This window comes from Sinocyclocheilus rhinocerous, unplaced genomic scaffold (assembly GCF_001515625.1).
Source record: "Sinocyclocheilus rhinocerous isolate Xijiao unplaced genomic scaffold, SAMN03320098_v1.1 scaffold451, whole genome shotgun sequence".
NCBI lineage: Eukaryota > Metazoa > Chordata > Actinopteri > Cypriniformes > Cyprinidae > Sinocyclocheilus > Sinocyclocheilus rhinocerous.
The window spans coordinates 791,285-807,134 of record NW_015657491.1 but is presented as its reverse complement, the minus strand read 5'-3'; the positions used below and the strand labels follow the sequence as shown (position 1 = coordinate 807,134).

The 15,850-nt window shown below is 37.8% G+C and overlaps 1 protein-coding gene across 1 annotated transcript in view; it reads right to left on the bottom strand.

Moving 5' to 3' along the window:
- cabin1 (calcineurin binding protein 1) overlaps window positions 1–15,850 on the bottom strand; it is a 116,814-nt gene that overhangs the window by 43,419 nt on the left and 57,545 nt on the right. The window contains exons 31-33 of the mRNA XM_016528961.1: window positions 14,615–14,728; window positions 936–1,099; window positions 580–676 (exon numbers count right to left, since the gene is read on the bottom strand). Coding sequence (XP_016384447.1) covers window positions 580–676; window positions 936–1,099; window positions 14,615–14,728 — 375 coding nt within the window. The remainder of the gene's footprint in view (window positions 1–579; window positions 677–935; window positions 1,100–14,614; window positions 14,729–15,850) is intronic.

Below are 15,850 nucleotides of genomic sequence, written 5' to 3'. Positions count from 1 at the left end.
GAAGGGAATGTCTCACCAAATGTTACCTTGACAACGCTGCGCGTGCGTGCAGCATTCAGCACTCCATCAGTTGTTGCAAATAAATATTTATTACTATTATTATTTTATTCAAATATTGTCTACTCGTGTCTTATTTACTATTTAACTTTTTCAAACTAAACCTGCTTAAACTTGCTTACACTACCATCGTAAATCCTTTTTCTATCACTGACGAAAAATATTTGGTCTTACATTAAAATAGACAAATTTAATTAGCCTATTCTACTTACGTTTGTGTGTGAAGTCGAAATCAACCCCAACTTTACTTTAAAAAGCATTGCAAGATCCACTAACCGAAGATCACATGATCACAAACGGAAATCACTTCTGTGAAGTGACCATCGCATGTTCCCTTCGCTAACGGACTTCTGCAAGGGCTCTTCGTGAAGGGATTCAGTTGTTCACTTTCGTTTGGAACATCCCTACAAATGGCCCGAAGTGCCCTTCAAGGGCGCAAAAAAGCCGTTTGGAATTCACACAAAAACAAAACCGTCGAAAAAACAAACAAAAACAAAACAAACGAGAATGTAGTTTACATACCCCTGTGAGTTTATCCAGATTGTCTTCCAGCACTTTTACAGTGAAGAAAAATGCTCGCTTGGCCAAAACTTGTCGGTCCACATCTCGCAAGTACTTCCTATAACAAACAACATAAAAAGATATGATATGTCCTTGCATTTAAATGCTTCAAATGCTATACATTTTCAAAGAATATTTGAAAAATTTCAAACAACATTCATAACAAACATGCAAGACAAGGGTAACTGAATAGTTGACAAGCATTTAGCAACACTACATTTCAAGAGGCTACTTCACTCTGTTTCCTGTTATAAATATGCACATTTAATTAAATGAACTGAACAAAATAAACAAATTAAATATTTGCAATCTCTTACTTTCCCTGATCAGGGGTTCTCTGAAGCATGAGGGAGATTTTAAGTAAAGTGTGGTGATCTTTCAGTTGAGATAGAACATCCAGCAAGAGCACGATGGATCTGTTCATATGAGATGCAAAACTACCAGGACGATCGATCTCATCTACTGGAATACGCCAGATGCCCTGAGGGAGAGAAGGAGAGAGCCATTAGCAGAGAGAAGAGGAGTTGCTCTGCATGAACTGAGGCATCAGGACAGCTTTAAGCCCGGCGCTGGCTGTCAGATCTGGCTCCTGTCTCATTTGCCAAACAAGCCAGCATCTCCACAGGAAAACTGATGTTACCAAGGCCACTGCTGAGTTTCTCTTTACAGCACAGTCCAAAAAATACATAAGGGCCAATTATAAACACAATTCAGTGCTTCACGAACATCTCTGATTGAGCAAAACAAACGTCCAGGCAAGTCTATTAACATTCACAAAGGTAAACATGCGGAAAGAATGAGTGGACCACTTCGGACAGCATAGAGCTCATAGGAGAAGGTAAAAATGAGAGAGGTGGTACAGACGAAGAGAAAATGGAGAGAAGTGGAGAGATTTTAATATTGTAAGGCCATCTGCTCTTGGCTCTTGATGTGTTGGTCTCCGGCCATGAAGAAAATCTGCCCACTGATGAGAAATCTGCCTCAACCCACTCTCTCTCTCTCTCTCTCTCTCTCTCTCTCTCGAGATTCATCTCTCTAGCCCTCTGCTTCATCTCGAGCTGTTCGTCTTTCCCTCCAGTCGTGCTGGTCTGGTGTGTGAAGTGTATCTGGCTGGAAAACAGCAGACTAAACGGAGCTATTGACAGTCAACAGAGATGGCAAACTAATGAAGATGCCAAGAGAACATACTCTATGCAGACACCTCTAGTTATGCAAGCTCAATTTCACGTGGCATAGCATTGTGAAAGAATTCATAGCACAGAACGGTGCATTCTCAGGATGACTGCATGCGTGCAAGAGCAGACATTAGCATAAATTGTCTTCCTTTACCCGTTTTCTCTTTTAGATCAACTACCGTATTGTCATGGTGGCGCAACTGTTTGAAGAGAATCTTGCCGTCTTACCGGAAAATATCACATTATATCACAGTAACGCAAGAGTACACGTTAAAGCCAATGTGAAATGATGTTTGACACACATTTTACTTCTATAATCAGAATCTTTAACAAAAAAATGTTGGGCAGGGCTTGATTTTATTTTATTTTTGAGAATTTATTTAATTACCAGAACGAAGTCAGAAGGTTGGAGGAGAGTTCATGACATCGGCCAAAAAGAAAATCATTGTTTATACACTACCAGTCAAAAGTGTGGAATTATTAAGATTTTGTAATATGCTTGAAAGAAGTTTTCTATGCTCACCAAGGCTGCATTTATTCGATAAAAAACACATTTAAAACTGTAATATTGTAAAACAGAATTACCATTTAAAAGAATGGTTTTATTTATTTATTTATTTTTTCTATTTATTTTAAAATGTAATTTATTCCTGTGGTGCAACACTGAATTTTCAGCATCATTACTCCAGTCTTCAGTGCCACATGATCCTTCAGAAATAAAAAGAAAGAAAGAAAGAAAGAAAGGATACCTGACGCACAAAATTGACTAAAAAGGACAGTAAAGAAATTTATAATTTTACAAAATAATTATATTTCAAATAAATGCTGTTCTTTTGAATTTTCTATTCATCAAAGAATCATGAAAAGAAATTTCCACAAAAATATTAAGCAGCAAAAACATTGATACCATTATTAATATCTAAGCACCAAAAATCACTGATAATAATTGAGTAAACAGTTATTTTTATAATTTCACTATATATATATATATATTTTTTTTTTTTTTTTTTTTCAGCCTTGGTGAGCAAAAAATTACAAATTAAAAAAAAAAAAAAAAAACTTTTTTCCAAACTTTTGACCAGTAGTGTATATTCTGATGAAATAAAAAAAAAATTTGTCTTTGGACTACTGTGAAAGATGAATCATTAATAATAATAATACCAAGAACATGGAATAATAAGGTAAATAGGCTAAATTTTTATATATATGGATGAACGAGACTGGCCAAGCATTTGCATCTGTGCTCTGGTCACGACAGCTTCATCCTTCAGTAGTGTGATTGTGTCTCCAGCAAGCAGAGAACTTCTGAGTAAACATCAATTAGAGCAAATAGTCTGTTTTCAAACAGAAAGCTATAACCATGCAGACCTGTAAGTCTCTGCAGTCTTGATTTCAATGATGAAATAGTGTACCCCAGTTTTCTGTAGCGAATCTTCCATTTTGAATCTTTCTAATTGCCCTAAAAAAGGACACTGCTTCAGTTTGGCCAGGCAGACACCCATGTATGGACATTCCAGAGAATGTAGATAATGGCACTGAAGCATGTGGAAACTGAGGAAGTGGATGCAAGGGAGAACTAAAATATGCAGGAGTGAGAAAAGAGAGAATGCGAAAAAGAAAGAAATGCTAATCAGAATGTTGGATGTTTCCGGAAACCTGGGTGTTTATTTGCATGCAGAATGATCTGCAGCTGCTAGTCATCAAATTACGAGCAGAGTGAACGAACCGATCCAGAAGGCATATGAGAAGAAGAAGGGAGGGTAATGAAAAAAAAATATTAGCTGGAAAATGGATTAAAAGAAATGAACAAACTTTTTGGTAAGGCAGTGAAAATCTGCCTACACAACAGTCACGTTTTCTACCTCTGAATAGGCCAGTGTGATATACAGTAGCTAAACAACTACTTTTTTTGTATTTTTCATCCTTTAGGCAAAGTTCAATATATATACAGTGGGTACGGAAAGTATTCAGACCCCCTTAAATTTTTCACTCTTTGTTATATTGCAGCCATTTGCTAAAATCATTTAAGTTAATTTTTTTTCCTCATTAATGTACACACAGCACCCCATATTGACAGAAAAACACAGAATTGTTGACATCTTTGCAGATTTATTAAAAAAGAAAAACTGAAAAATGCTCAGTATTTAGTAGAAGCACCCTCTTGATCTAATACAGCCATGAGTCTTTTTGGGAAAGATGCAACAAGTTCTTCACACCTGGCTTTGGGGATCCTCTGCCATTCCTCCTTGCAAATCCTCTCCAGTTCTGTCAGGTTGGACGGTAAACGTTGGTGGACAGCCATTTTTAGGTCTCTCCAGAGATGCTCAATTGGGTTTAAGTCAGGGCTCTGGCTGGGCCATTCAAGAACAATCATTTATTCATATTATATATATATATATATATATATATACACTATTTAGATTTTATTATATTTATTTATTAAATCACTTACTTAATAAATCTAGTTAAACATAATTAAGGCATGTTTCCCAGAAACAATATTTAATTGTTAAATATATAACTACTTTCATTTATATCTATCATCATAACAACAAACATATTTGCATCAACAGACATATTTACCGATACCGCAAAAAAAGATGTTGTATATGAAAGATTTTTGGAGTATGTTTTACAAGAAAATACTATTTTAGTCTTTGTACTTCAAATTTTCGCTTTAATTCAATGTATTACTTACAGATTGTAATTATTTGTGAAATTTGCTATAAATTTTTTGAGTGAAAAAAATTGTCTTTCAGTGTACATGTATTTTAACTAAAACATTTTAACATATGAAATTCAATATATTAAAGTGACATGGAAATGTTGTGAATGTTTATGTGGGTTTGGCACAAATAAATCCGATTCACTGAAACAAGCAGTTTGAACTGATTCACAAAAATGAATCAAACTTACTAACTCTAACGCGGTTTTGAATAAAAATTGTAAATAAGAGTTTCATGCTATTAATACTATTAAGACCCTCATACTCACAAATTGTGAGACAAGCCTAATGAAACTGCACTTCTTAATGCCAAATAAAAAGCACATCAAAACCATCCTGACAAAAAAAAAAAGTGGCTTAAAATATACTATAAATATTCAACATATATCAGCCAACTTTACCTTTGAATAATAACACCAGACTCTCACAGGCCAGCATCAGTGGCTAATGCCATAACACAAAGTTTTAGATGTGAAACAGCAGTCAACAGAGAGAAGCTGCCAAGAATGAGTCAGTATGTGTGTGTGTGTGTGTGTGTGTGTGTGAGAGAGAGAAAGGCTTTTGCCCTTTCACTGCAGGGATTACCCAAAGCCCCTTCAGCATCACACAGTAGACGGATGGATACAGGAAAAAGAAAGGAGGGAGTGTATTCTGATGGACAGATATGGGAAGGAGGTGTGTCCAGAAGGATCAGCGGATGGAATGCTATTAGACAGGTCTCTGGCACAGGACCCTCGAACCGCTGTGCTACAGTCCAAATAACACGGCTTTACGGCCCGATTACACACATGAGCTCAGTCATTCCTGCACTGCAGCAACTGTTCTTCTCATCAGCATGTTTACAAGATGTGGGTTTGTTTCATAACTGTGGGGTTTGCATCAATAATACTATTATATAATTTCCAGTCAATGTTTAAACTAATGTTCATAACAAACAAAGTTTGTTTTCCAAAATAACTACAGTTGTTTTATAAATTAAAATAAAATAGATTACAAATCAAATATCATGATTTCTCTGTAAATAAACTCAGATTTTAAATATGCCTGCATTTGCAAATTAGACTTCCTTTAAAAATGTATTGCGCTTAGTTTTATGAGAAGAAAGCGTGGATCAAACGTGATTGACTAACATCCTCCAAACAAAGAAAGCTAATTATTTTACTTCTGTTCAGTTACAACTATTCTGACCAGTGTTTTAGAAGGTGCATGCATTAACTGTGTAAACGTAAAGGTGTTAAATATATAAAGTCTTGAAGAACAAACTTTAGCCTCAAATTAAAACACTGACGTTTGTAAATGAGTTTTAGATTGAGTGCAAAAATGATGCTTCTGTTGTTTCAGCAACTTGTTTTTAACTTTGGCTTTGCGGTTACGATAACTACACTAGCATTTGATATCAGTGTGGCTTTTTGTGTCAGTGAGAACTTGCACCACAGGCTGACAAGACTGTTTACAAAAGGAAGAGGCATTATGGGAGTGAATGGTATGTCCCTTTCAAAAGGTTAAGTATTATAGGCAAGTGCTCTGGAATTTGATACACAAAGAGCCTCGTTCATTCTCCATTTCTTTTTTTTCTGGGAATCCCCACGTCTCCAGAGGTGAACAAATAAATGATAGCCATGATCATATGAGTTTAGCCATTAAAAAGAGAGGGAAAAAATAAAAACAATGCTTCCACAGCAACCAAAAAAAACTTCCTGATGACTAACAAGAATGAATCCAGCCAATCATCTGCTTCTGATTAGCATATTTCCATTATTATGAGAAGGAAAACTTTTTGACTTCAACTAAAATAAGCTCCTGAAGATTTAAGATGACGTACACGACACAAATTACTTAAATGACTACTCATAAAAAAAGGTACCAAACCATACAAATTTACTTAGAGCAGTCTTCAAAAGACTAAACTCGCTGACCAGTGAAAGAAGAGCAAGCCGTCATGTCTGTTTCAGGCCTACAGCTGCTCCTAATGTGATCAATATAATCTGACAGCAAAATCATTGAATTGAGCCCAGCAGACACAGGGCTTCCCTCACCATGTGAGCCCAGTCCTCTGAGCACGAGCTGCAAAAAAAAAGTCTGTTTTCATTAGTGAAGGAGAGTTTAAAACGATGGAAATTTCCTCCATTAGTAAAAATAAAAAAAGCTCTTGAAGATTTAAGATGACATACAAAGACACAAATTACTGAAATGTCTACTCGTAAAAAAGCTACCCAAACCAAACAAATTTACTTCATGCAGCCATTAAAAGACTAAAGTCTACTGACCAGCGAAAGGAGAGCAAGCTGTCATGTCTGTTTCAGGCCTACAGCTACTTCTAATGCGATCAATATAATCTGACAGCAAAATCATTGAATTGAGCCCAGCAGACACAGGGCTTCCCTCACCATGTGAGCCCAGTCCTCTGAGCACGAGCTGCAAAAAAAAAGTCTGTTTTCATTAGTGAAGGAGAGTTTAAAACGATGGAAATTTCCTCCATTAGTAAAAATAAAAAAATATACATATATATATATATATATATATATATATACTTTCTCAGCTGCCTTCAATATAAGCAGTGCAAACCAGCAGAAGAAGCTGCAATGTGGAGATTTCAAGAACGCTGATACGCAGTTCAGATTCAACACGTTTGACTAACTAAGCGAAACAAGAACACATCAAATTCGTGATTTTTACCTCAGGGATTCCCCCTAGACACCTAACCTCACCTACGTTAAAAGTGTCAAGCACGAATTATAGTATCTAAAAGTATCTAGAGAAGCATCTGCACTCCACAACTGCAAGCCAAAGAGGAACACAAGGAAAGCAGGAACAAGGCGGAAGGAGGTTCCCAGTTTTCTGACGCATCCGCTGTACTTCATCATTCCATCTCTGGTCATTACTGCTGTTTGCATTGACGAAACTCAGGACTCCGGCGAGAGCACTAGCTAACTATTATCTGCGTCACGCGTGAGAAGAGTCAATGCTCTCAAACGCTCACTTTCTTCCTCTTGCTCTACTCCTTGAACTCTCACACACTGCTCTCTCACATATCTTCTTTTTTTTTTTTTTTAAAGAACGTAACAATCTCAAATACGAGCAAGCTGACACTTTTCCTTCCCACCTTTTATTCCAGGAGCAAAAACAGAAGGAAAAGGAAACCAAACAGGAAAAGCAAAAGGAAGAAACTCACCATCACCGAGGAGAGCTACTCCACGCTCTGCCTGTATGAAGTGTGTGAGTAAATGGGATGTTTTGATATTTTTTAACGTTCCAGCGAGAGAAGGCGAGCTGAAGTCCAGGCTCGAGGGAGTGGGCTGCACGCGTGCAGAGGGAGGAGAAAAGGAGAGATGGCTGAACGAGTGTGCCTCAAACAGACAAGCGCTTGCTCTCCTCTCTTTCCAACCCTGCCATCGCAAAACAAAACGCCCACGCTTCTCTTTCTCTGCTCTGACCCCAGCTCGCTCGCTCGTGCTCTTGCTCCTTCTCTGTACACAGACGGAGAGACAGCCCCTTCAGAATGCAGCCAGCCAATCAGAGACGGACTCCATTTCTCAGCCCAGCAGTACACACCCACACAAACATACAGAGAGAGAGAGAGAGGTGAACGACAGGAGACAGAAAACATGCAACAGGATGTTAGTGTGGGGCAGAGGGAGAAGGGTGTATATGAACACAAACACAAAGATTAGAGACAAGATGAGACAAGAACAGAGAAACAAGAAAGATAAGAAAAGAGACCAATAAGAGACCAAAACAGGAAAAAAACGGGACAATGGGACAAGAAAAGAGAAGAGGTGAAAAGAAGAGGAGAGACTGGATGAAAGAGGAAAAGAAGGTGAGGTGAGATGAGATAAGGAGAAACGAGAATAAAAGTGAACAAAGGAGGAGAGAAGAGAGATGAGAAGATAAGAGACAATAACACACCAAAAGAGAGAAAACAGAATAGACAAGAGGTGAGACAAAAACAAATGAGACAAGATGAGACTAGGCCTGTCACGATAACAACTTTTTGTTGTGCGATATATTGCCCCAGAAATAATTGCGATAAGCGATATTATTGTCATTTTAAATACCGTTTTATGCCACTGAATATATAATCATAATGTAACAGCATAATAATGCAAGAAGGCCTACACACTTCCAAATGACAACAAACTTTTAATTTTTAAGAATATTTAAATCATGGGAATTAAGTATCAAAATATTAGATACCTTAAAAAACTTGAATAAATAGTAAATTAACATTTTCTAACAAAAAGTGCAAAGTAACAATTAGAAAAAAAGAAAAATGCACAAATAATTTGTATGGAGATTTTTTCCATCTACAGATTTTCCCCTGACCTTCTTTTCTCTGTAAATTAAGGGTGCACACTATTGCTGAAAAACACAATCACTACTTAGCAGTCAGATGTCTGTATGCACAAAGGCACAGATCCATAAACAAGGGCATATCTTTGTAGAAGCATTTTTTAAATTTGAACTAGCACCTCATGACTACATCACATTATGTACGAGAAGCTGCAAAAGACACAGGCGCAAGTGGAATGTACAAAACATAGTGACATTAATTTTTAAGTAAATATAATGGGCGATATATTGCGTCACCAAAAATTATTGAGGTCATGTACATATATTGTGCGATAAGTCGATATATTGATTATTGCGACAGGCCTAGATGAGACAAAAAAGAGAAGATATGAGACAGCATGAGAGTAAAAGAGAAAGGAAGACAAAAAAGGAGATAAGACAATAAGAGAGAAATAGAGACAGATGAGAAGGGAAGAGACTAGATGAGAACAGAAACAAAGACAAAAAAATAGAAGAGAAGTTAGATGAGAAGACAATAGACAATAAGACAGAGACCAAGAAAAGAGAAGAAAACAAAAGAGACAAACTGAGACAAGAAGAGAAGTAGTGAGACAGACTGAGAGAAGAAGAAGAGAACAGAAGAGGGAAGAAAAGAGACGAGACAGTAAGAGGACAAGAGAAGAAAAGAGGTGAAACAAAAAGAGACAAGGACAGACGAGAGGTGACGGTAAGAAAAGATGAGACTAGTTGAGACAAGGTGCGACAAGAAAAGAAAAAGGGAGGGGGACGAGATGAGAATAGGAAAGAAGAAGAGAGACAAGAAAAAAAGTGAGATTGAGAACAAAAGAGACAGCGAGAATAGAGAATAAAAAAGACAAGATGATGCAAAGACAAGATCTGAGACAAGTAGAAGACATGGTGAGACATGAGAAGAGACAAGAAAATAAGAAAAGGAAAGATGAAACAAGATGAGACAAAAAAACAAGAGGTGAGAAGAGAAACTACATGAGAAGAGAAGAACTTAGAGAAAAGATGAAACAAGAAGAGAGAAGAGACGAGAGGAGATGAGAAAAAAGTGAAGAGAGACGAGAATCTGGGAAAATGTTTATGTTGCAGTCACTGAGGCGCAGAGAGTGCAGAGGTGTATCTCTGTCATACAGCTCTAATTTCCCCTTCTCCCTCTGTTAATGTTTGTGCTTTTCCACTGAGACAACAACACACACACACACACAGCATTTCCAACCTCTTTCTGCTAAAAAGGAAAGTCAAGATGCAAATCGTGCTGACCGTATCTCTACATGTGAACCACAGGTGCTTGTTCGGCTGAACTTTCACAAATTTCAGACATCTAAAGAAAACTGGACAGGAAGTAAAGTAAAATAAAATATAACATACAAAATAACAAAATAAAATAAAATAGTAAAAGGTTTATCAGTTATAGGTGTGATGCTGAAAGAACTGAAGACAAATGAACATGATCCAGGCAGCTAGTCTGTGGCTCGGGCCAGTGGTCCAGTGAGAACAGGAGAGTGGGCAGCTACATATGCAAGCGCATATGCCTGAGTGTGTGTGGACATGGGAGAGAAACTGTGTTTGTGTTTTTGTGATGCGTTTAAGGCTTAGGCCAACAAATACTGCCAGAGCCCAGAGCAAACTAGAGCAGCCTGACCCATATCACTCACTCACACACAAACAAAGGCAAAGATTCCTCCTCTCCTGTTCTGTAGGAGGAACAACAGGAAATGACAACGTGATTCATGACACAACAAAATATACAGTATGTCCTGTGTTTTCTCTCCATTTCACAAGCCTTCTACAACGGTGCAAATAAAAGGTTACTTACATGCAACAACTGATCAATAGTGAAAATAGTCAATTAACTGGATGGATGTTCTGAGTGATGCCAGTCCACAGTCTGATTTGTGTTGCAGCTTCGAACTAAACCACACCATGCTGGTTCAGAGGAGAACTGGCCTCCTTGACTGAGCCTGGTTTCTCCCAAGGTTTTTTTTTCTCCATTTCTGTCACCGATGGAGTTTGGGTTCCTTGCCACTGTCGCCTTTTGTCTTGCTTAGTTGCGGGCACTTAATATTTGGCAATATTATCAACTTGACTGCACAGACACTATTGGATGAGAACTGAACTGAGCTGGACGATGCCATCACCGAAACAATGAAGAACTGACTTTAAAGGGATCCTATTATGCTTTTTTACAATGTCTTGAATTTGTTTTGGGGGTGTACTAGCATGTTGTATGTACTATACTAGTATGCTCTCATGCTTGGCGGTTCGAAAAACGCATAATTTTTCATTACACCAAATACACAAAATAATGTTCTTTTTACCAGCATCATATGACCCCTTTAAGGATGGCGTCAATATTGCCATATCAATTTGAGCCGGATTCAGACCCAGAGAATATTGAACAAGAAGGATCGCGCAGAACCTTTGCACGCACGGATATTAGAGAGGACATATTAGAGAGGTAACGTTATTGATGTTGTTTTTTTTTTTTTTGCTAAATCACGTTTTAGATAGGATGTCAACAACCACTTAAAAATAACTGCATTTACTATGTACAGATAAGTGCATATGTATTATTTTTATTGTTATTTAATTCTAACATTACAACATTGTCCTCTTTTTGGAGCTTCTTTACAGCAGAATTGAATTTTGTTTGCATTATTGAAACATTTTCCTGTTTAAGACTGTAAAACTGCTTTGACACAATCTATATTGAATAAAGTGAAATATAAATCAAGGGAAAAAATGTATTTCATTATCGATTAATTACCATTTCTACGTAAACAAAATTACATTTGAAAGTGGTCAAAGAGTGGAAAAAAGCGTGCAATGCAAGTTGTCAGAAATACAGGAGCATTTTATATTAAATCCTTCAGGAAGGTCATAAGAATATAGTTTTATGAGTCCAGATGTGGCTGTCGCAAGCACTTCGACAGTGTGATTGTGTAGCTAAACACAGTTGAGAGTTTGTTCAGCAGGACATCATTTACATTTCACTGTTATATTCGTATAATTCAAGCATTCCCATTTGCCAATGCAGCTTGTCATAACAGTGAACTATTAAATGTCGCTGTTGTCATTAAACCTCAATAGCTTCATAGAGCGTGTGCATAAATGTCAATCGAACGGAGCACAACCGAGAAAATGACTGCAATATTTTTCATTTAAATAATATTCTTTTTTGGACATAGGATTAAGGTTTTAACCTAACCACAATTCATAAAAATATAGAAACACGTAAATTAATTTTAAAAAAAGTGACTATTGCAGCTTTGTTTCTTGAAACTGAAACTTTATATCTCAAAATATAGCTTCAAAATATAATCTCATCTTAGTTGTTCAACACGTTTTTTACATTTTTATTCAATATTATTTACACTTCTTTAATACTTTCTGATGCTTTTCAACTTTTGATTTTTTTTTTTAAATCTACACTTTACTTCATGGCGTGGCAGAGTCTTAACTTTGATAAAGAATATCTCTTTGGTTTTGAGACTTTAGTCTTTGCAACTTCAGGGATCTTATCTATGCACAATCAGCTTGTAACACTCCAAAGAGAAAGGAAAACTTGAAATCGCATCATATGACCCCTTTAATTATACACTTAAAGGGATAGTTCACCCAAAAATTTAAATTCTGTCATCATTTACTCACTCTCAATTTGTTCCAAACCTGAAGATTTTTTGAAGAATGCTGGTAACCAAACAGTTGATGGTAGCCATTGAAAATACTATGAAAATACGGGGGAAAATACTATGAAAGTCAATGGCTACCGTCAACTTTTTGGTTACCAGCATTCTTCAAAAAAAATCTTATTTTATGTTCAACAGAAGAAAAAAAAAACTCATAAAGGGTTGGAACAGCCTGAGGTTGAGTAAATGACAGAATTTTCTTTTTGGGTGAATTACCCCTTTAAATCTGCACATTTTTTGAAGGATACCATTGGGCAACATGGAATACCTGTTAGATTAAAGGGATAGTTCACCAAAAAATTTAAATTACCCCATGATTTACTCACCCTCAAGCCATCCTAGGTGTATATGAGTTTCTTCATTCAGACAAATAGTCAGAGTTATATTAAAAATGTCCTGGCTCTTCCAAGCTTTATAATGCCAGTGAATGGGGGTCAAGATTTTGAAGCCCAAAACATTGCATCCATCCGTCATAAAAAGTGCTCCACACGGCTCCGGGGGATTAATAAAGGCCTTCTGAAGTGAATCAATGTGTTTGTGTAAGAATAATATCCATATTTAAAACTTTATAAACCGTAATCTCCAGCTTCCGCTAACTGTACGCGCGTTCACGAGAGAGTGGTGCTCCAGCGGATGATGTAGGACAGGGGTCTCCAAACTCGGTCCTGGAGGGCCAGTGTCCTGCAGAGTTTAGCTCCAACCCTAATTAAACACACCTGAACCAGCTAATCAAGGTCTTACTAGGCATACTATAGACTTCCAGGCAGGTGTTAAGGCAAGTTGGAGCTAAACTCTGCAGGACACCGGCCCTCCAGGACCGAATTTGAAGATCCCTGATGTAGGACGTAGCTGTAGCGTAAGCTCTGGTGAGAATATGCTAGTCTTGTGAGAACCAAGTTTTGTTTACAGCAAAGGAAAACCAGTCTCCTCCATTCTCGTTTTGTATCTCTAATTTGTGACCAGTGTTTTGCTTTGCTCTTTTCCTCTGCGCTTCTGCGTTCGTCACTTCTCACCAGAGCTTACGCTACGCTTACGTCCTACATCATCCGCTGGAACGTCACTCTCTCGTGAACGCGCGTACGACAGTTAGCGGAAGCTAGAGGTTATGGTTTATAAAGTTTTAAATATGGTTATTATTCTTACACAAACGCATCACTTCACTTCACTTTATTAATCCCTCAGAGCCGTGTGGAGCACATTTTATGATGGATGGACGCACTTTATTGGACTTCAAAATCTCAACCACCATTCACTGCCATTATAAAGCTTGGAAGAGCCAGGACATTTTTTAATATAACTCGGATTGTATTTGTCTGAAAGAAGTTATATACACCTAGGATGGCTTGAGGGTGAGTAAATCATGGGGTAATTTTCATTTTTGAGTGAACTGTCTCTTTAAAGAAATAACCATAAAAAACATCTCTAAAATGCCCACCATAATACAATGCAAAAGCTCTTCAGAAGGCTCCATGAGCCCTGGACCGGATGCTGCTTGTGTATGTGAGGATTTTCCCATAAGCTGAGAACAGGTGGGTACGAGGTTGGTGTATCCTAGTGGGCAGAGCTCTGAAGCCCAGCGAGACATGACGCCCGAGTGTTTTTATACCACCGTGTGCCAAAACTGACAAAGCCACAGGCTGCTTCCTCCCAGCGACCACACCCACAGCCAAAGGTAGACACACTAACACAACACTAATGTTACGGCCTCAGCTCTGTGAAGACTGTACCAATGTGCCAAAAGGCCACTGGGCAAAACAGCAATAACACATGTACACACACCATAGTGATGCCACCTGTCTGCCTCATGGTGTGCAGCGAGGACTGCAAATCCAGCCAGTTCAGGGCATTTTCAGTGAGGAGTCGTAATCTCTCTGGATTTGTGTGTGTGTGTGGAGGGATTTTACTGCACTGTATCGGAGGAACTCGTGATGGCATACATCACACACATGTGTATGAACAGCAGACTCGCTCTGCCAGATAAACACACATCACTAATATCTCCAGATTGGATCACGCTGTGGCAGCAAACTAAATTTGCTGTGATACGGTGAACTTTGACATAAGTGCGGCTGCATGCTTGTGTGACTTACGTTGAACAGATTGGTCTTATTCCTCTCGCAGAAAAGTCCTTGTGCCGGCATGTGCTTCAGCTGTTGCCATGGGACACTGCTCCCTAGCAACACGTCTCGTGCCCATTGCAGGTTCTATGAAAACACAAACATATTCAGTCAGCTCTGTATGCAGGAGGGTGAGAGAGTGTGTGATGACTTGAACCAAGTGAAGTCGGAGGAAAACCTGCCCACTTCACTCGCACACACACACACCTGATGGAATACTAGAGTCCTGCTGAACTGCACAGTATATACTATTTAATGAAAAAGTAGGCCGTATCCGAAACAGTATGCAGTAGGTGAGGATAAACATTTCAATTAAACACAGTGTATACTTTACTGTAGTATGCAGTGATTCTCTCTAGTTTTGAGAAAACAGTATGTATTAGCTAGCAATGAACATTTCAAACTGTATCACACTACACTCTCATGTGACTTTAATTAATTATGCAGTTATACACTAGTCAACATTTGAAGTGGATCAAAACCTTTCATCAAAGTTGTCCTAAAACCAAAATGCGTTCTTGTCTTAGGACAACTTTTTTGATCCACATCAAATGTTGACTACTGTATATTGCTTACTAGTTTTGAGAAAAAGTATTTGACTATGCAGTAGGTAGGAAACATTTCAAACTGTATTACGCTGCAGTGTCATGTGACTAATGAAGTATGCAGTGATAGTACATACTGAATGCTGCCAACTAGTTTTGAGAAAACAGTATGTGACAGTATGTAGTGATAAATACAGTATCTGAAACTATTACACAACATTGTCACACGAATTTAATGCAGTATGCTGTGATATTATTATATGCTGTATATTACCTACTAGTTATAGAGAAAATAGTATGTAACACAGTAGGTAGTGATAAACGTTTCAACCTGTATTACGCTGTACTGTTAAGTTTGCAGTGATAGTACAGACTGTACATTGCAGTATGCTACATTACCGACACATGAAATCTAGTACTTACACTGCCTGTTGGTTTTTAAAAAGGTATGTGAAAGAGCATGCAGTAGGCTCCTTACTGCAGTGACACTATATACTGCCTGCTGATTGTTTTTTAACAGGTATGTCAAGTGTAGTATACAGTGATGTATACCGCCTACTGATCTTTTTAAACATAATATGTGAAGGCAATGTACTTTCTTCTACACTGGAAGCTCCTGTCGTCAAGTCAAATTCCTTGTGTGTGTAAACATACTTGGTAATAA